The 20,321-nt window shown below is 37.2% G+C and overlaps 4 protein-coding genes across 8 annotated transcripts; 1 reads left to right on the top strand and 3 right to left on the bottom strand.

Moving 5' to 3' along the window:
- Positions 1 to 44: 44 nt before the first annotated feature.
- Positions 45 to 2,011, bottom strand: LOC105196387 (protein D2). Its single transcript, XM_011162320.2, has 5 exons — positions 1,722 to 2,011; positions 1,456 to 1,565; positions 1,068 to 1,188; positions 399 to 612; positions 45 to 328 (listed from the first exon to the last, which is right to left on the bottom strand). The coding sequence occupies exons 1-5, from the start codon at positions 1,738 to 1,740 to the stop codon at positions 190 to 192; spliced, it is 603 nt and encodes a 200-aa protein (XP_011160622.1). The 5' UTR covers positions 1,741 to 2,011; the 3' UTR covers positions 45 to 189.
- A 155-nt stretch (positions 2,012 to 2,166) lies between these two features.
- On the bottom strand, positions 2,167 to 4,080 carry LOC105196386 (protein D2). Of its 3 annotated transcripts, none has more exons than XM_011162319.3 (3): positions 3,874 to 4,080; positions 3,069 to 3,311; positions 2,167 to 2,629 (listed from the first exon to the last, which is right to left on the bottom strand). In XM_011162319.3, exons 2-3 carry the CDS (start codon positions 3,262 to 3,264, stop codon positions 2,277 to 2,279), a joined length of 549 nt encoding a protein of 182 aa, XP_011160621.1. In that variant the 5' UTR covers positions 3,265 to 3,311; positions 3,874 to 4,080; the 3' UTR covers positions 2,167 to 2,276. The 3 variants fall into 3 exon arrangements, with proteins under 3 accessions (XP_011160621.1, XP_011160620.1, XP_011160619.1); XM_011162318.3 differs by having other exon boundaries at positions 3,757 to 3,895; XM_011162317.2 differs by lacking the exon at positions 3,874 to 4,080 and adding an exon at positions 3,544 to 3,802.
- Positions 4,081 to 5,388: 1,308 nt separating this feature from the next.
- Positions 5,389 to 18,454, top strand: LOC105196385 (regulator of G-protein signaling loco). Of its 3 annotated transcripts, none has more exons than XM_011162316.3 (15): positions 5,390 to 6,587; positions 6,790 to 7,404; positions 7,777 to 7,897; positions 8,109 to 8,521; positions 13,246 to 13,356; positions 13,431 to 13,655; positions 13,823 to 14,043; positions 14,117 to 14,309; positions 14,793 to 15,002; positions 15,394 to 15,667; positions 15,763 to 15,911; positions 16,005 to 16,088; positions 16,178 to 16,319; positions 16,521 to 16,612; positions 16,771 to 16,908. In XM_011162316.3, exons 1-15 carry the CDS (start codon positions 5,937 to 5,939, stop codon positions 16,774 to 16,776), a joined length of 3,507 nt encoding a protein of 1,168 aa, XP_011160618.2. In that variant the 5' UTR covers positions 5,390 to 5,936; the 3' UTR covers positions 16,777 to 16,908. The 3 variants fall into 3 exon arrangements, with proteins under 3 accessions (XP_011160617.2, XP_011160618.2, XP_011160616.2); XM_011162314.3 differs by having other exon boundaries at positions 5,394 to 6,587; positions 16,790 to 18,454; XM_011162315.3 differs by lacking the exon at positions 14,793 to 15,002 and having other exon boundaries at positions 5,389 to 6,587; positions 16,790 to 18,454.
- Positions 18,455 to 19,263: 809 nt separating this feature from the next.
- On the bottom strand, positions 19,264 to 19,967 carry LOC120357617 (protein GVQW3-like). The gene is made up of 2 exons (XM_039448469.1): positions 19,517 to 19,967; positions 19,264 to 19,343 (listed from the first exon to the last, which is right to left on the bottom strand). Exons 1-2 carry the CDS (start codon positions 19,965 to 19,967, stop codon positions 19,264 to 19,266), a joined length of 531 nt encoding a protein of 176 aa, XP_039304403.1.
- Positions 19,968 to 20,321: the final 354 nt, after the last annotated feature.

The raw sequence follows: 20,321 nt of genomic DNA, 5'->3' as shown, positions 1-20,321 counted from the left end.
CCGTACTTGTCAAGAGAGGTAAAAATTAGATATAAATACAATAATTAGCCCGTTATAATTTTATTTACAATTTTCTTGTATATTGAATAATGGCACAGATTCGCAATATTCTTCGTATAATATAATTCTATTAGAATATATATATATATATATAGATCTAAAAGGATTTCATGCGTATACACCGGTTAATTAAAGATTCAAGTGCTTATGATAAGCAGGTACATTATCGTCGTACTCTGCTACCATAAAATTACCAGCGATCGGACCCTCCAAATTATATTTGTCCGCAAACTTCTTTATGGAAAATCTTTTCCGCTGACTTCCATCCCTATAATCAGATAAAATGTGTTATTAAACGTCTAGATGCACGCTGCGCCATTAATCATATGCTTGCTCACCAAGTGCTCAATCTTCTTTCATCGAAGGTAATTGCGCCCTGATTTTGTTTATAAATGAGAAACACATAGCGATGTTTTCCGGTGTTTTTCGGCGGTGCAGGACCGACGTACTCCGCCAGAACTTCGCCCTTAGCTACGTTCTCTTCCGGTATATTTCCCACTAGCCAGTGACGAAACTCCCGATTGTATCCTCCTCTTCTCGGTGCATCAGGATCTGTAATAGGATACATCGATTGTAAAATATGTATGAATTTTATGGAAAAAAAGAAAAAAAAAAGAAATACCTACTAAATTATGAAATGATTGAAGTCGGTAATTTGATTACAAGTCAGAAATATAGTTCTAACACGATTCTAAACTTTTGCATATTTTAACGATTCTCGAACGTTTGTATAGTTTATATAAGTTCTAGCTCGACAATTAACATGCCAGAGAATCCGCGCGTCGCCAGGTGTAAGTGGCGGTAGAGAAAACTGGTTTGTGAGACGGTGAAAGTTCGAGGATAGCGTGTCTTTATGTGTTTGTCTGTCTCGCTGTTTGCGAAACTTCGCAGCAAGAAAACAAAGCAATCTTGCTAGAGTTATTTTTGATATTTTGCCACGAAGTCTATTCTTGCGAGTGTATCTGAATTATTTTTATGATTAATTAAATGAAAAGTTCAAGTCTCACCCGTCAAAACTAGCGTGTATAGAACTCCGCCTTCGTGTTTATAGTGTATTTCTGGTATCTCGTGAGTTTCAGTCGGTGTCAGTTCAGTTCCCAAATCGACTGTCTTCTTGCCATATTTTACCTACGTGATACAAAATCATTTATAAGTAAATTATAAATTCATCTTAAAATCGTGATTAAACTTTTATCGTATAAGATATTACAAGTTAACGTTCTTAGTTTTAGCCAATTAATTTTGATATCAGGTCCATTTATAATAACTTAATAAATAATAAAATATTAAAATTAAATAAATTATAAAATAATTTAATTAAGTAAATAATTAAAAATCGACTATAAATTGAGCATCCAGTTAAATTCCTATTACCCGATGCTTGCAAATACATACCTCAATCTTTTCGATTGGTGCTTTTTCTATAATGTCGGGCTCGATTTTCGCCTTCTTAAATTCTGATTCTACATCGCCTAACGAAAAACTGATGACACAAAGAAGAATTCCTGAAGATATATATTTATAATCATCGCGTGAACAAAAATTATATAAAAAGTATCTATTGCTAATTGTATATTTACTGAAATGTCAAAATGACTCATAAATATACCGTAATTTTTCGTATAAAATTATAATAAAAATTATTTTTGTATAAAACAAACCTGGTATCAAATACTTCATTTTTAGCGACACCTTTCCAACAAGCTGCAACAGCAATATTAACGAGACTGGTAAAGGATGGAACGTTTCATTATAGATATATCCCCACCAACTTGCGTGTTAGAAGGCCAATCCTACCGGCCTTTCCAATATCGTAAATATACAACATACAGAATGCATAGGATTTTTCCTGAGAAAATTTGTTACATCATAAATTAATTCATGCAATATGCGTAATGAATAAGTACATACATGTAGTCACAAATAGGGAAAACATTTTAAATGTTTCTTTTTTAAAGATTAAAAATAACTTTTATATCATTAATGTTGATAGGTAAATTTTCACTCGCTCAAAGTGAATTTAAATTTAAAACTAAATTATGCTTTGTTAACTTAAGACTTAGCTGTTTATTTTCCTAACTACACAACAAGCACATATACAACACATTAAAGAATATTTGATTTTATTTATTCAAACTGTTGGATATACATGATGTAAAAACATGTGTGGAAATTACACATATATATATATATGTTATTGTATGCATTGTACAAACTTAACCCTCAAGTTGCTTATAGAGAATTGGTACATAATCATCAAACTCTGCCTGATACATATTACCGGCGATCGGATCGCCGAGATTGTATTTAGCAGCAAAGTTCTTGGTGGAGAATTTGCCACGGTTGTCACCACTTCGGTTAGTCAAGCGCTTCTCATCAAAAGTTAGTTTGCCAGGCTGTTTGTACAACAGGAATACGTATCGATGGAGACCTGTACCCTGTGGAGGTCCAGAACCAATGTATTGAGACAGAACCTCTCCTTTAGACACATCCGATCCAGGAATATTGCCTACTAGCCAATGATGCCATTCACGGAACTTGGGATTCTCTCTACTTGGGGCATCGGGATCTGTTTAAAGATGAAAACAGAGTATAGAATGCAAAATGAAATAACTTAACAAATTTACTATTAAAGAACTCGAAGCGAGAGAGAGAGAGAGAGAGAATGGAACAAATCTGTTTTAAATAATTTAATTTTAAAGAGCATATTTGATACCAAACGTGTTATTTCTGCCAGAATGATTTCTTTCCTTCATAATTCCTTTAAAATAAATACCATTTGTTATCTATAATTATTGTAATCTATAATAAAAAAAGAAGTCAAAAATCTCGAAAGTTTTGCAGATTTTTAAACATATTATAAAGATACTTAAAATATAAATCTAGAACAACATTAAGTATATCTGTAGTGATAAAAAAAAATCTTAAAAAAAATTTACAAATTGCACTCACTCACTCTTTCTCTCGCTCTGAAGTTTTCATTGAAACATGTACGACAAACTACGAACCAGTCATGCATAAGGTGTAAAATGAATTGGTTTCTGCATTCCATTGTACAGTGGGCTGATTCTTGACCTGAGTCGGTGTGAGCACTTTGCCAATCTCAACAGCAAGATTATTGGGATAGGTAACGTTTAGAACGCTAGCGGGCACCTTGTCCACTACGTCTGGAATAACACCATGGGTCTGCAGAGCCTGAGCCATGGATGACAGTAGACGTGTTCCCACAACTGATGCAAATGATGCGACTCCTGTGAACGAAGCGATCCGTTAGTTCCGTTGTCAATGAGCCGAAAAAATGGGAGAGAACTGGCGATAGGATAGGGACTCGGAGACACTTGGTAGCACAATGGACCTAATGACACGCGACGTTGCACGTAAACTTTCGCAAATCATTGCAATGCGGTCCATTGCGTAACCAAACTGCGCGTTTGCCGGAAAGCGAGCGGGAATCAAGCGGAATCGGGGCGCTCAAACGAATACCCAAACAGAAGATCGCGACGCAGATTCCGTGACGCGGCACCATTTCGTCGACCGTACGCGAACAAGTGAGTGACGGGAGTTAGCCGCTCTCGCGCCGCTCGCGCGGCCCCGATGCCCATTCCCGATCGCGTGAACCGGTTGCAACGCGTGCGCTTGTTATTATTATAATAATGTCGGTTAATTGCGAGTTTAATCACGGGAAGCTGACATTACTCGAAGCGTGCAGGCACACAGACATGACCGGTAATGCGCGCTCGCGATGCACAATTAGACTAATAGACGAGAACGGATGGGGGACGAACCGGTGAAACTCACTGGAACCGTACTTACTTCTTACGTCGTCCTCGCCGATGATAACGATTTATATAACAGGGCGTTATCGGCCGCCGATGATATTAGCCGGTGACTTCGAGAATTCCGAATTCCGAGCCGGTGAACGAAGTGCTGCACGGCGTGCACGCGCGTACGCTAACTTTCCGTGTTACTCATTCAACACGACGTAAATGACGTAAATTTATAAAAAAGAAAATAAAAGTTAACATGTGCCGATCGCAGTAAATAATGGAATATCGGATGGAAGACGGCGCCTTATTTTAAAAAATAAAACTCTTCTCGACAGTTTGAGTTGATTGTGAGTTTTCTCTGCGAATTTTAAATTTTGTTTAGATTTGTATATTATGAGCGAGGTTAAGGAAAAAAATACAGATCTGTTAACTGAGATCCGAAAATTATCTTTGTACGGAAAAAGAATAATGAATTTATGCTTTCAGCAAGAATTCTTTGAATGATTTGCGATCGGAGGCTTCTGGCAAAGTTTCAGGAGAGGAAATAGAAACCATTTTCTAGTCTCAAGAATAAATTTGTATATATCTCAGATCATCTCAAAATAAATTTGGACAGGATGTTAAAAAGGATATACCACACTAATGAGACGTAATTAGAAAAAGTTTCATTATTTTACTTTTAATTATAATTTTTTTTTTTAATGAGATCAAATATATATCATTTATTATGTCAGAGTTGGGCAGTAATTTAAATAGTTAAAAAATTAATAACTTTCAACTTAGTTAATTTTAAATGATTTCATTTTTAACTTTAATTTAGCTATTTTTGAAACGCAAACTTTTATTTATTAACTTTTTTTCTAAGTGAAAAATTTATCCAGGTAAAAGAAAACATAAAAGAAAAAATACATTCCCATGTGAAAACACATGACAATAATTTCTTTGCTATTTCATATAAACTTTTAATTTACAAATAAAATATTAAGTTTGATGATCATAATTTAATTTCAAAAACTTACAATTTTTAATTTAATATAAATAATATGTTTTAAAATTAACTTTTAATTTAATCTTTTTTAACAATTAAACCATAATTCGTTTTATAAGCCATTAACTTAATTGAATTAAAAAATTATATTTATACTTGCCCAACCCTTATTAATGTCATGGATTAATAATAAATATAATTAATGATAAAATCTCGTGGAAATAAAATGCATTAAAACGTATTAGTACATTTTCTTTTAAATAAAGTTTTGAGGTCATAAAATATTCTACAAAAAAAAAGATTTATAAGAATTCTGCATTTTTCATAATAAAATTAATAAATCGATAAAGTTAATATTTTTATTTCGTTATAAAGAAATTAAATTGGTTATCATTTTGTTACAAAGGTTAAAAGTTAAACGAACAGACCTGAAAATGTCGAGGTTAACGATTGGTTGCTGGTAAGGAAAACGCGGAATGTCCAGACTTTCTTCGTTGACAGCCAATCACGCGCCGCGACGACGTCGGCGCGCCTTACGAGCACTTGGCGAGTCACCTGGGGCTAGACATATTCGCCACAAGGTCGATCACCTTCTCTAGCCTCCTCGATGGACGCATTCCAAAACATCCGTTCGTAGAGTTTGCTGTTAGCGCGAGGAACGACGCGAACTGGCGAACGTCTGTGGCATGTGGTTCCCGATTTGAACGACACCTCCGTTGTGAAACGTGGGATCAATCGACGAATGATCCGCGAATGATTTCCGCGAGTAGGAGCGGGCATATCAACGGAATCCCGAACGCCAAGTTAGTCCTACCTATCCTACAAGCAACAGGTCGTCGTGTCGTCACGGAGCAGCTTCTCCTGGGAGATTTCTCGCTGATGGAGGGAGCATTGGTTCCAGACGTTCAGGAGAGCCTACAATCAAGGTCATAACCAAGCGAAATCGCGGAGGTACGTCGCAAAGGAGGATGACCGTCGTGGAGACGTGAGGTCCGCGAATTATGGAGTCGGTAAGCCATCGCAACGTGCTTCTCGGCAACGGTGGTGAACGCACGCGCCTCCTCGGAGACCCCTCGTGACGTTGCGAGAGACACGCACGGCAGGCAGGCAGGTGGACAGACATGCATCAGAACAGGCGAAAGAAGAAGCGGGTGAACTACGGGGTGAGGGCGGTCGAGGTGGTTCGCGGCACGAAGGGCTTCGGCTTCACGATATCCGGGCAGCAGCCGTGCATTCTCAGCTGCATCGTTCAAGGCAGCCCGGCGGAGAGCGCCGGCTTGCGCGCCGGCGACTACCTGGTCGCCGTCAACGGCCACAACGTCAGCAAGGTGCCACACGACGACGTGGTGCAGCTGATCGGGAGTTCCAAGGGCATCCTGCGGCTGCAGATCGCCGAAAACTATTACTCCGACTCCTCGGATGAGGAGGGCCTGGCCACCGTAAGATCCAAGCCCAAGTACGCGCACAAGCCGCGGGCCGTTAACGCGGGTGCTTTGCAGTTGCAATGCAGGGCAGCGAAGGTTGTCAGAGATCTCCAGAGCGGCGCGATGTTCCACACAGTCCCGGCCGGCCTAGCGGTGCCCGAACAAACTAAAGATCAGTACAATTATTCTGGCTTGCATTATCGCTGGAACATGACGAGCCCGCTGCCTCCTCCACCACCACCGGTGTCTCATAAGCGCGACTCCGAAAAAATCGTGCACAGAACGGTCGTCGGTTATCTTGGTACTATCGACATACCGAATCAGTTGCATCCGTCCTCTATGATGCAGGTAAATTTCCAATATATCTAAAATGAATTTGTGATTTGTCAATTAATGCTTGTATCAGCTGTAAATATAATTGAATAGTTTAATTGTCAAATTGATGCAGCAAGCACGTGGAATCACTCAGGCGCTTATTTTGTATTGTAAAATATACAATATAAAAATAATGATAAAATACAATGTAAATTTTTATTAATTTTTGTTGCAGGTTTTGAGAAAATGCATTAAAAGACTGAAGGCTGAGAAGCGAAATCCAACTACCGTTCTTCTCACCATCCACGTTGCCAATATTAAACTTACCAATTCGGAGAATCGCATTATCGCCGAGTACCCTTCGTATAGAATAATATTTTGCAATTCCTTTTCTGAGCAAGATAAACAGTATTTTGGAATATTAACCAAGTCTATGAGGAACACCGACGACATTGTCTCAAACTCGTGTCACGTTTTCACTATTTATTACAAGTTAATCGACCATGAGGTGCATTCTAGTGCATGTAACGTGTTTGGATTTATGTGCACGAAATCATCGCAGCTAAACGTCTGCCAGGAGTTCCCTGACAGTTGTACAAGCCTTATCGGTGCCATACAGACATTGTATATATCCGATTGCACAAATGGGGATACGAATCCTTATAACGAAGCGCGCTTACGCCTGGACGCTGCTTCTCCTCAACCGAGCAACATTAGCACATCGACCGCTCATTCGAGCAACAGTGATTCCGGAATTGGTTTTAAGGACGATTACGGCAGTTGCTCGGGTAAAAACAATGCAAACGACGGCGAACGAAGGAGGCAATATTCTTCCAATATGCAATATAGGGTACAAACTCATCTATTTTATTCCCTCTATTTTATAAACATGGGATTTAAATTCTATAAATTTATCGTCCGTAATCTGAGTGATATTAAAAATATTTTCAAATTATTGTCAAATTGTGAGAGGCAAGAGAATGCGAGTTTTATTCAATTAAATTTGTTTATAATTTCAGCATAAATTTAACACATAAATATCTTGAAATTCCAAATATTTGTTAGAGATATTTTTATTAATTTAAAAGTACAATTTATTATATTTTATACATGCGTATGTCTTATGTAAATATATTAAAAGCAGCTTATTTTTTCATTTATTTAGTCCATTCTGTATAATGTTCTGTCATCACTTTTTGGCTTATGGATAATTTATTTGCAGAACGTAAGCGCGCGACTATCCAGAGAATCTGTCAATGAGGCTGCGGGACACCGATTGACAGTTCGCGCGATCTCCGAGGCGAGATTGTGGAATGAGGAAATAAAATTTGATCCTTCTGAAGGTAACGCGAAATGACACTCCAAAATGTGATACGTAAAAATCGCGTTGTTCGCATAACTTTTGAGATTCTTTTCTTTTCTTTTCTTTTTTTCTTCAACGGGATCTATTTCGAAATAGAATGCAATTGCGACATTGGAAATTTGACTTTAGGCCTAATAAGCGTGAATGCAGCAGCGGCGATGGTGGGGAACTATGAAATGTGCTTTTCACAGAGATGCGACACGTGGCGGGGAGTGGGGAAGGTACGACCACCACCTGCACCGGAACATCTGCCCCTGTTGCGACGGGACGTACCATGTTGGCCAGTACGTCCGTTGGATCCCTCGCGTCCGTTTGCACCACGGCGCTGCTCGACGGTATCGAGGACGCCGCGGAATCGTCTAAAGTGGCGTCGACGGAAGGACTGCAACATCTCATGGACACTACGAACAAGCTCAGCCCGAAGGTGTACTGCGGCCAGGTTACGAAATCACTGGTGCATAGCCTGGAGGATATCAATTCCAGCATGGAGTACGCACGGCCGACCTACTGCCACTCGTATTCTGGCAAATCGGATAAGCCTCGACCTTGGGGAAGTCTGCAGGAGATACGGAATTTTCGCAGCAGCGTCTCAGACAATTGCATAGTGAGAGATCTTTTGTTTAATTAAATTTGTCAGAGCTCTTAGAAAATTTATTCTCTTTGACTTGCTGATACAAATCTGTTTGTTTGAGAAATTACTATCAACATTTTGCTAACATTTTCTAATATTTTTGCAAGTGGTAATCGTCGATATTTTCTAATTTCTGCAAGTCTTTTATTCTTGGTTGAATTGATAAAAGAGGAGAAATGAATTCTCTGAATATATTTTCAGTTAAATATTTCAAATTTATTTTTTATACATTTATTTATTTTTATTTGGAGTTAGGTCTATAGCATGTTATTTTTTTTTTATTTGAAGTTTGAAGACAATTTATCAGTTTAACAATGACATAGTATTCTCTAGAGAAATTATGAGTATTCTTAAAGAAATCATATTTCTTAAAAATGTACATATATTTCTTTAATTATTTTTTAATTTATTTTTATCTAATATCTAAATTACCGGAAGCCAGCACACTTTTTTACATTAATTAGATGAGTTCCACGACATTGTATATTTGCCCCCCATTTCTCACGGGTTCTGATTACTTACAAAAACGTGCATAAGTAACGTTAATGCTCCCGTAGGATTTTGTCGTGGCGAACGATTTCCGGTTCCTCTCGTGTACTCGTTATTCACGGCTGCGTCATCGTTTCCTGCCTCGTGATTTGCGCTCGTGCACACAGGCAAGGGTCAAGTGAAAACGAAACAAGCAGAAACCAGATCGGCGGTTCTGGGTTCCCGCGTTTTACTTACGCCACGCGCTCTCGCATACGAATACTTTATTTGGAGTACAGGCATCGCTTCTAGGAATGAGATTACAAACTGATGCAATAGATATACTCGAATCGAGTTCGCGTAGTACAAATTTGTACAGGACGGTCTCGATGGTCATGTATTTTCCTCTCCATAGATTCTCCGACGGACTCAAAGTGAACATCTCGCGGTAAACTTAGAATTAATTTAGGATCGATTGTTTTGTAATTTGAAATATTAAATATTTTTGTTAATTAAACATTTTTTAAAATTAACAGAGATAAAAATGGAAATTAGAGATCTGTAATTTTCTGCTACTACACTCGATAATCTCGGAAAATGAAAGACAGTAATATCTCTGTTTATAGACAACAAGCTAAAACATTGCAATTCTTAAATTCGCAGAATAACATGAATTAGCATAATGGGACTATGAAGAGAATTGAGTCGCTAAACTTAAATTTGTGCGCAGAGTTGAAAATAGCTCTTGACAACTACGTTGCAACCGACAATGCCTAAAGTAACGTTAAAAAGAACGTTCCCGCGAACTGAGGTTGATGCACCGCCTTTAGGTACATGAATAGATCTTATGATGATAGACGCAGGGTCGGTCGCACTGAGGCAATCCTTATAATTTGCTTGTAATTTGCTAATCTTTCTCACTATATTATAAGCAGCCTTTATTAGTATCACAGCCGTATGTATCATCGAAAATTATCTTAAACATTATTCATCTCATTATCATTGTATTATACTGTTTGTTAGGTCAGGCTGACATATAAAATTAATTGTGTTGATTCTATTGAATAATTGAAGGTGCATTACTACTTATTCTAAGTAAGGATTCACGCATTTTATTTTGACCGTTATTTTTAATTGTGCAAAACTATGCTTATTAATATATCGTGATAAGGTGACTCTATTTATTTAAACTACAGATGTGCGAATAGCTTGAATTCAAATAATTAAATCACAACGGATTTGATTCGATTCATTTTCTATTCGAATCTGATAGGTTCGAATAGTTTGAAAATTTTGAATCATCTAGAATTTGATTTTAAATTGATCATCTACTTTGTTTCATTTATATCTTTCACGAGATTATTCTTGTATCGGAGCATACTAATTCGTCTGATTGTCTATTTTCAAAACTTTTCTATTGTTTCTAAATCTTATAAACTATTAAAAAGTTTGTGTACATAATAGACAATTGTAAATTTGTTTCAACATTTCATAAATTTGTCACAACATGATTTTATAGAATTTAGAATAAAATTCAATGCAATTTTCTCGTGTATTAAAAAGAATCTGCAATATAATTTAAAATACTTTATTATGTTTAAATTAGCATGCAAATTTGGAACAATTCGATTCGAATTTAATTCATATTCGCGCGAATCAAAGAGATTCGATTCGATTCAACTTGACAAAGGCTGCAGTCCATTTGATACTACAAATGCTTCGTTTGAGATTAATCAATCGGGAAAAGGAAATTTACAAATTGATCAATTAAAGAATGCTTTGAAACATTTATAGTTTCAAGTGGATCATAGCCAAATTGATTCGCACATCAGTCATTTATACCTTGATCCTTGAATTTTAATCGATTCGTATTCCTTGCACAGCTTATTTAAAATCTCAGTCCGTTTCTGCATTCATGAATCCCTTCGACCGGCACCCTGCATGCGGCCCTGCATAGATGTTAAAACGAGGTTGAACGATAGAGTTCGTCGGTGGAGACAGAGAGGGAAAGGCCATGACGCGGGCCCGTTGGTAGTAGTGGTGGCTATGGAACTGATGGAAGCGGAAGAGGTGCGGGGCGAGTCGACGGGTTGACGATGAGAATGAATCAGTCGAGAGCGCAGCGTCGAGGAAGAGAGGTGAAGGGATCTCGAGAGAGCGAGAGAGAGGGATAGAGGGAGGGAAGTGGGCCTTGTTCAAGCGTAAAGTGGCCCCAGCCTCGGCGTCGTAACACGCCGGGACGAGCGTGGTAGTAGCCGTGTAGCGCACGGTGCGTGCGGTCGCGACCGCGACGATGAAGTCGCTGATGATTACGCCGTTCTGGGTATTCGTTATCGTCATCGTCAGCGGCTCGTCGTAGTGCATCCTGCGGCATTTCACGTCGCGTCACGTCGTCTGCCAAGGCGCGCACCGCGATTGTTCGCGTCGGAGTCACGTCGTTGCTCCGACGTGATGCTTAGTCGCCGTGCTGGGCGGAGCCCTCGTTATTATATGAGCAAATCGCTCTCGTTTAGCTCCCGTTATTGACGTCGTTGTCTGCTCTTTTACTTATTTCATGCCAAAGTATGCGATTGCCGCCCAGTATGGGCCGCAAGTCTCGGCAGGTTGATAAGTGACACATTGCCGCCGCAGCCGATGCGAAAACGAGCGGCCCGCGAGCGCGACATGGATGCGCTGGCGAAATCGGTACGTAGAAAAAAGGGGCACGGGCAGGTTTGTCCGGGTTGCTCGGGCGATCGTCGGGCACGCTGTTGCATGCAGCACGTCTCGCTGTCGCCGCGACAGTTTCTCGATGACGCATCGTTTGGCAAATTTGGAGCGGATCCGTGTTTAGGAAATATTCCGTCGTCTCAGTCGTCTGTCGTAAGTTTTGTACATTCAGCGCAAAATAATTGAGATTGAAGTGGCAACTGAGTTTTGTTTCTCTTTCAGATTATTTGAAATTATTATACATAATTAACACTACGATTATGCATAAACAGTCGATGGGAATCGCGAGCTTGGTCTCGCGCAGGATGTTGTCCTTCAGTTACATTAAATTCGACACCCCGTATGTCAGCCGATTAAGTAATAAAGCGAGCGTATAGGAGAGGTCAAAGTGAACATAAATCAACATCGCACGTACGATCTCGATGGACGTTTCGTGCGCCGTAGAAACAACGGGATAAATGCATGGGATAAAATCATTGACCGTAAAGAGCGCGATAATCGCGTTTTTTTTTAAATTAAGTCCAGGCCTGTTGGCCTGCCGATTGTTCATTAACGTTTCTCTCTAACGGCGGCGAACGCGCTGACGCGACTTATTTCCTTAATTATTGGTAATCATAGGCTTTGAGCTCGTGAGCTCATAGCGCGCGACGACGACTCATGTTTGCCGTCGTTTAAGTCGCATTCCTCGAACCATTGTCCGACCATTGTCACGGAACGTTTTAATATTTCTTCCTCCTGCGCCAACCGGGAATACCATTGCGGCTGTTATTGCTGTTCTTCCTGAATATCTTGTCATTTAAGTCGCTCGTCTAGTTACACACCGTAATGTCAACCGAGAAAAATCGTACGTGGGAAGATGAAATTGCGCGTCGGCTTTGCACGTGTAGGAAGACACGGGGGGGAAAGGAGATGGGAAAAACGGAGCACGCGAGCGAACCAAGAAAGCGTTTTCTCATAGCGCGCACCTGTTGCGTGCGCGACAGGTGCTGAACTGCAAAAGCTCCAGCTCGGAATGCGCCGAAGTAAATATTAGAGAATTTCTTTCAGAGACTTTGCGATATAACGGACAAACAAAATATCTGCGCGAATAAAGCTTGTCGATTGTGCATAATAATAATAATAATAATAATAATGTTGACCAACTAGTGGCAATTACAATAGAATGCTATAAGTGATCAAAATATGCCACTTATTTTAAAACGATTTCTCTCTTTACATTTATTCTGTTATGTTATCAAAAGAGTTTTTCTCTAATTGAATAATTTGATAATTGATTTAGAAATGTGTAAGTTCAAAGAAAAGTAGGACTTATTTAAGTATACTAATTTGCCAACTTTCTTCAATATTAAAGTACCTTGCTAAATAGGCCACAAGAGAAATTTTTAACAACAAGGTTTATTTTAAACGAAAGAAACAAAAGATGAACATTTCTTTACTTGGAATTTTTATACTGTAATAGTACACTTGAAAGAATTTGGTTAGATTTTTTTATTATTATTAAGGGGATATATCTGTTGCAGTATGGTAGTACTGAGTCCTGTGACAAAAATAATGACTGCAAAGGAGTGCATACATGGGCAAGTGCATTTGAAAAACTGTTGGAGGATCCAAAGGGCTTGCAAACATTTGCTGTGAGTAACGCGTGATTCCTCTGCTGTTTATAAAACATATGTGCAATCACTAAATGCAATTGATTTTATTCTAGGAGTTTCTCAAGAAGGAATTTAGTCATGAAAATATTTATTTTTGGGCTGCTTGTGAAAGATATAAAGATACTAAAGATACTGCTATGCGTCACCGATTAGCTTGCCAAATATATCAGCGCCATTTGTCCAATACAGCCGCCGAGCCAGTAAACGTTGATAGTCATGCGTCCGGACAAATTACTCAAGAATTACTCGACGAAGCACCCGCGGATTTATTTCTGCAGGTACCATTGAAAATTTGTGATTTTTGCACGGTTATTAGTTTTATTAAGAATGTTATATTGTGCTAAGTCGTTTAAAATATTTTTTCTTTATGTGCTTTATTGTAAAATAAATGTCTGCGAATTTTATTATTATATATCTAATCAAATAATTACTATCACTACTTTAGGCTCAGAAACAAGTATTCAACCTAATGAAGTTCGACAGTTATCCGAGATTTTTACGATCGGAACTTTATCGTGCCTGTTTGGAAGCGGGGAGCGCCATTGTTGATACAGAAGACTGTGATCTACACCTTACAAGCTCGCCTAGCATAAAATTAAAGAAGAGTCACTCAGATGCGGAAGATCGTTGTCGAAAATCAATTCTTCCTTGGAACAGAAAAAATAGGTAAATTTTTTACAATTTTATTTCTAACAATAAGCAAAAACGCAGTGTGCATTTTATTTTATTGCATTTTCAGATCTAAATCAAAAGATCGTGGTGAACAAGAGTACAATAAAGCCCCTAGCCGAAGTGAAACTATATACAAAAGTTTTACAGTCATTAAAAGAGAAACGGAAGGTAACAATAACGAAGATAGTGTGTCAATATCTAGCAGTCGGTCATCGTTAGCGTCGTGGGATTTGGCGTTACGACAGTCGTTTAATAAACATGTAAGTATTATTGCAACTAACACGTTAGCCTGATAATGTTGTTTAAAGTAAATATGACATAGTCATTGAGTGATGTTAGGATTGCCATTCAATTGTATGTGCCAGTATTGAAGTAAAACTTGTATTATTCTCGTGAGATCTCTCTTTTTTTATTGCATTTTGAGTTATTTTAACGAGTGTTGTGTGTAAATTTCTACTTGTAAAGAATGCTTTTGGTGACAGACTTTTTAAGACGGTAGCTATTATTTATATACAATAATCAGGTGAAAGAGTAATATATACGTTGCATAATCCACTAAGATATATCAGCTGTTGTAGAATAAATTTAATTCCAATCGCTATAAATCTTTTTTATTAAGCAAGGTTTTTAGACTTGTATTGCGAAAAAGTATCAAGCCATTTCATCAAATTATATAAATTCTAAAGTGCATGTAAAAACGTACATGTCTATGTATACGTGAACGAATGTATGTTCACTTGTAGTCTGTATCGTCTTGCGATGGGCAAACAAACGAAAAGAGAGATGCTCGCAGCAAATGTACGGGTTTATGTCGAGTCATATTACCCGATGGGTCTACTACTGTAGTGACAACCAGCCAAACTGAGAGCATTAAAGATGTGGTTACCCGTCTTCTTGATAAACGAGCTCTACGATATTCTAATTATGATGTTCTGATACTAGCAACGGATGAGGTTTGTGCTGCCTTCTGTTTAACTGAATGCAAGCTTTATGAGAAATACCATTTACCTAATGCATGCATTTTTGCTTTTTTTTGCATTATAATGCATAAATAAAGTTTATGTTTCTTTGGAATATTTTACATCAGCTTACATGAAGTAAACTTGCAATGGGTAACATATATTTTTTTTTTTTTATTATTTTGTCTATCTTGTATAATTTGGTGATGGAAAAGACAAAAGTTATCTTATTATGTCTTATAATAATATAAATAAAAATATCTTGGTATCTACACATTTGTCCTATAATTTTTAGATATCTCAATCATCATATTATTGATAAATTATTGCATTAATGCAATTTGATGTAGGCCATCTGTTATGAATCTATAATGTTTGTTTGTAGATGGTGGACACAAAATGTTTTTCGTCAGTATTAGCAGGCCAGGAAGTGGAGGTCGTTCTCACAAAAGTTTTAAAAGTAGAACTACCTTCGCGAAGGATAATAAGCGTTATTGCTCACAAGGGCAAAACTCTGAAAGAAGTTTTGAGACCTCTTCTAAATAAATACGGTTTCAATTTAGACTTAATTAGTATTTGGAGCGAAGGCCGTTGTGTTCCTATGGATATTATGGCTATTAATGCTCCTACACGTATTACTATAGCGGCGAATGAAGAAGGTAATATATTGTATACATATGATATATAATATTTAATAAATCTTAATGGAAAATCAAAATTTTACAATTATTTAATTTTAAATGTTATTCTACAGATTTTCAACGGGAATTGCATACTGCCAAGTATTTAGATGAAGTGCCACATGCACAACCAACTCTAGATGAAATTACTAATAAAGTATTTGAGGAGCTTCTAGTTGGGAAGAGTAGAAATAAATATCAGTATAGTGAAGGGTCATGTAAGGTAAGCATAATAATGTTTAAAGAATAATCTTTTATTATACTGCAAATAACTTATCATTTTTGTATTTCTTTTTTATTGAATTACTTTTTATAGTCGGACGATCAACGCTCGGAAGGATCTTCCATATTATCTAGTAAATTTTTTCTTCGGGATTCGACAATTCATGGGAAGAAGAAGGTAAATGTATTCGATGTTCATATCTTTCCAATTAATAAGTTTTGTTATTTATCTACACACGCAACTTATTTCCGGTTTTCTTAATTAAGGCAAAATCTAAAAGTTGTAACACAAGTGAGAAGGGTAACGATTGTATACATGAGGGAGCACCCATTAAATCCCAGGCACCACTTATCGCCAAGTGGCGCAATGGCGTAAAATTACAGCTTCCAGGCAGATTTGACGGAGATGGTAAGAACGATACATACAATATATATTTCCTTCTCACATAAAAAGTCTTAATGTATGGATTTGGATTTTAAATTGTTTATTTTATAAATATAATTATAAAAATATTTAAAAAATATTAATTACAAATATATCAAAAAGTAACAAAATCTTATCTATTAAGATAACAGTTCACTTATAAATCACAATTGTTTTCTTTTATAGATTTATATGAGGGATTGAAAAGGGCGCAAAGATCGAGATTAGAAGATCAGAGAGGGACGGAAATCAATTTTGAACTACCAGATTTTTTAAAGGTAAAAGCACATGTGCACTGTATTTGAGATATTCAATTTTTTTATTCTATTTTATATTGAGGTTAGTAACTATAGAAAATTTAGTAACTATAGAAAATTCACGCGTGCACAAACTTTCAAGATTTTTATATCATATAAATGTGTTTCGACTATTAAAGCTATGAAATTACTAATCAGAACAAGGAGAACGGGAAACCATCGGATTCTAAGTTGCGAAGAACTCGGGTGGTGTCGGCTAATTGTGAGAGCACTGCGAAGTTCTACGATTCTAGCGAGGATAAACAGAGCAGTAGCGGATACGAATATTCCGCGCATGTGACAAACGGAACCACGAACGAACGATTCTCAGCATTGGTTAATATTACTGAGCCTTTAAGTAAGTGCCTTGATAATTCGTTTACTTTAGATGGTGATAGGACATTGGTGGACGGAGATCAGACAATTGTCGAGAACGGCACTGATTCCCCGTCGAAGAGTTCGCACTCAGGAAGCTTTGGGAGCACGGACCTATCGCATACGAAATTGTCGAAACCTCCACCGTTACCGCCGAAGCCCAAAAATCTCGTTGTGAACGTGGTGAAGAGCGGATACATCGCGTCACCGAAAAGTCTGCAAAGGCCTAACCATGTGATCGAATGAAACGACCGATGTAAAAAGAAAAATATTTTTTAGTTAACTTAACGTTTCGTTTTTAGCGTAGCATTTCATGTGATGTCACGAGTAACCGTTTGAAAACGACACGGTATGATACCTGAGAAAAATTCTTTCATTACGTTTATGAATTATTAAAGGGATTAGGGGGCTTCGTGTAGGTGTTTATACCTGGACGGAGAATACAGGCCTTTATTTATCGTATTCCCCTATTATGCATTTTTCTATATTCGCATTCCGCCACTTAGATTTTATCTCGAAAACGTTGTGTCTTGTCTGTGCCTTGAGTCTAGAATGCTATTGAATGTTTTAAAGAACATTTTATTTTGTTTTTTTATATGTATCGTGTTCATTTTACATTGATATTGAATTTAATGTAATGACATTTCACTTTTTTATGACTGTCTTTTTATCTAAATTTTATCTAAATTAATAATAAAAAATAGATACAATGATTATATTTTTCTTATAATTGGTAACTATGGATTCTATTCTAATCTACACACACACCTCATGTATGCCTTAATTTTATAAAGGTTGAAAAATTATAAGTTAAGTGAAGGAGTATGAGGTAACAACGTAATTTGTTGTGAGAATTTGTATCTTTCGATAAGATACAATATTATATTTTTTTGTTATATTTTTTTACTTTTGTTAGTAGGATTGCTGAACAACGATAGCATTCTAGGATCAGATTAGATATGTAATAGTAAATGTACACATGATATATATTTAATATTTTATATATCTGAGTTTTTTCACACAAACTGTCTTGAGAAACGTGAAAAGTCCAGGTGACGACTATGCGCTTATTAGGTGATTATAGATGAACGATTGTTAATAAAAAAAAGAGTATATGCTTTAAAAGAGCACAGTAGGATAAAGAAATGGGAACGATCTATATATTTTTTCAGTATTTCGAATAATTTTAATAATTAAATATAATTTCTAAAAAGATCGCGTCCTGTATGGTAATTTTGATAAAACTTACGCACGCTGGAAGAAAAAATGAAAAAATTACGTGCGTCGTTTCGTAATAAACAGAAGATACTCATCATAGGGTGAATTGTGCGAGACAAATTCATTTATATATCATATTGGTGGGGCATCTATTGTGACATGCTAATATATTGTATTATACGATTGTCTAAATTAGGCAAACTAATAAATTTTTTAAATTTTATAAGAAAGCTTCTACACACTTTAGTTACATTGTGCTGTCGCCTTTAGTCCTTTTCTCGCAAAGATAAAAAACAAAAACCATTTTCCTATTATCCTTTACGTTTTTTTGCTAAGATTAAACAATTCCAGTTTTTAAATTATATTTATAATGTGATTTTGTAAACGTTTGATTAAAGTATAAATTTGAAGTGCTAAATATAAAAATCTGCTAACTAAAGTATCTGAATTCTCTTCAGATAAATTACGATTCTCGCTAATAAAATATGATGTTTATTGCGACGCAATGTTTTGCAACATAGTATAAATTTTTTTAAATATATGTAGGGTATAGTATTTCTTTGATAAAAGAAGTGTCTCAAGAAGTTTATCTGCTACACAAAATAAGTAAATATTGATAGTTTTAGTTAATGTTTACTTATTAAGTTGTTAATAAAAAAAAACAGTTATTTTTAAATTCTGAAATTACGCATAAGAATATACATATACTACTGTGTCCAAAAAGTAAGGTGACATTGCATTTATTTCGAAAATTCTTTATTTATTCTTGCAAATCAATTTCGTCCCCTTCAAAGTAATCCCCCCCTGATATAATACACTTATTCCAACGGATTTTCCAATCTTCGAAACAGTTGTAATAATCGATTTCAGGAATGGCCTTTAGCTCCTTCTTCGCAGCGGTTTGAATCTCTTCTATCGACTCGAAACGGTGTCCCCGGAGCGGCCGCTTGAGTTTGCTGAATAGCCAGAAGTTGCATGGAGCCAAATCAGGTGAATACGGTGGTTGTGGAACGATATTAGTCGAGTTTTTGGTTAAAAAATCACGAATAATCAGCGCAGTGTATGACGGTGCATCGTGGTGCAAAAACCAAGTGTTGTTTCGCCACAATTCCGGCCTCTTCTGTCGGATAGCGTTACGCAAACGACGCATAACGTTCAAATAATATTCCTTATTGACTGTTTGGCCCGGCGGAAGGAACTCGTAATGCACAACACCACGATAATCGAAAAAAACAGTCAGCATAACCTTGATTTTTGAGCGACTTTGACGTGGTTTTTTCGGTCTCGGCTCACCTTTGGCACGATATTCACTCGATTGGTCGGTTGTTTCGGGATCGTAAGCGTAGATCCAAGTCTCATCTCCAGTGATAATGCGTTTTGTCTTGTCAATGTAGTCGGAAAGCATTGCTTCACACACTTCAACGCGGCGCCTTTTTTCCAAAAAATTCAATGATTTTGATACCAGTCGAGATTTGACGCGTTTGAGAGCCAACACATCCTTCAAAATGGAATTGACCGAGCCTTTTGATATGCCAATCTTATCAGAAATGTCTCTAATGGTTAAACGACGGTTTTCCAATACCAAATCTTTAATTTTTTGGACGTGAGCTTCGTCGGTTGCGGTTGATGGTCGCCCAGAACGCTCCTCGTCTTCAACACGTTCTCGACCTTCATGGAAGTCTTTGTACCACTTGTATACATTTTTTTTCGACATAACCTTATCGCCAAAGGCATTCTGCAGCATCCGCAACGATTCTGCAGCAGAAATTTGATTCCGCAAACAAAATTTAATGCAAATTCTTTGCTCAACAAATGTAGACATGGCAAAAAACGAGAAATTCACTTAAAATTATAATCGAGATATTTTTCTTTGAAGTTTGTGTTGAAGAATAGAGGTTAAGGTGCCTACGATGGACGCGGCAAATGCAACAACGCCGCGTTTACGCGGCTGGCGGCATAGAATTAGAAGCCCCTAGAATCTAGTTCTTTCTGAACTGCCGCGTTGCCGCGCGCGGCATTTGCCGCGTCCATCAGTAGGCACCTTTACTTCTCTTGGGCTGTGTTCCGTTTTTACTGGCAGTACTGAAAATTTATAGTT

This window comes from Solenopsis invicta, chromosome 4 (assembly GCF_016802725.1).
Source record: "Solenopsis invicta isolate M01_SB chromosome 4, UNIL_Sinv_3.0, whole genome shotgun sequence".
NCBI classification, from domain to species: domain Eukaryota; kingdom Metazoa; phylum Arthropoda; class Insecta; order Hymenoptera; family Formicidae; genus Solenopsis; species Solenopsis invicta.
Note: the sequence above shows the minus strand (reverse complement) of the source record. Positions and strands in the feature narration are given on the sequence as shown.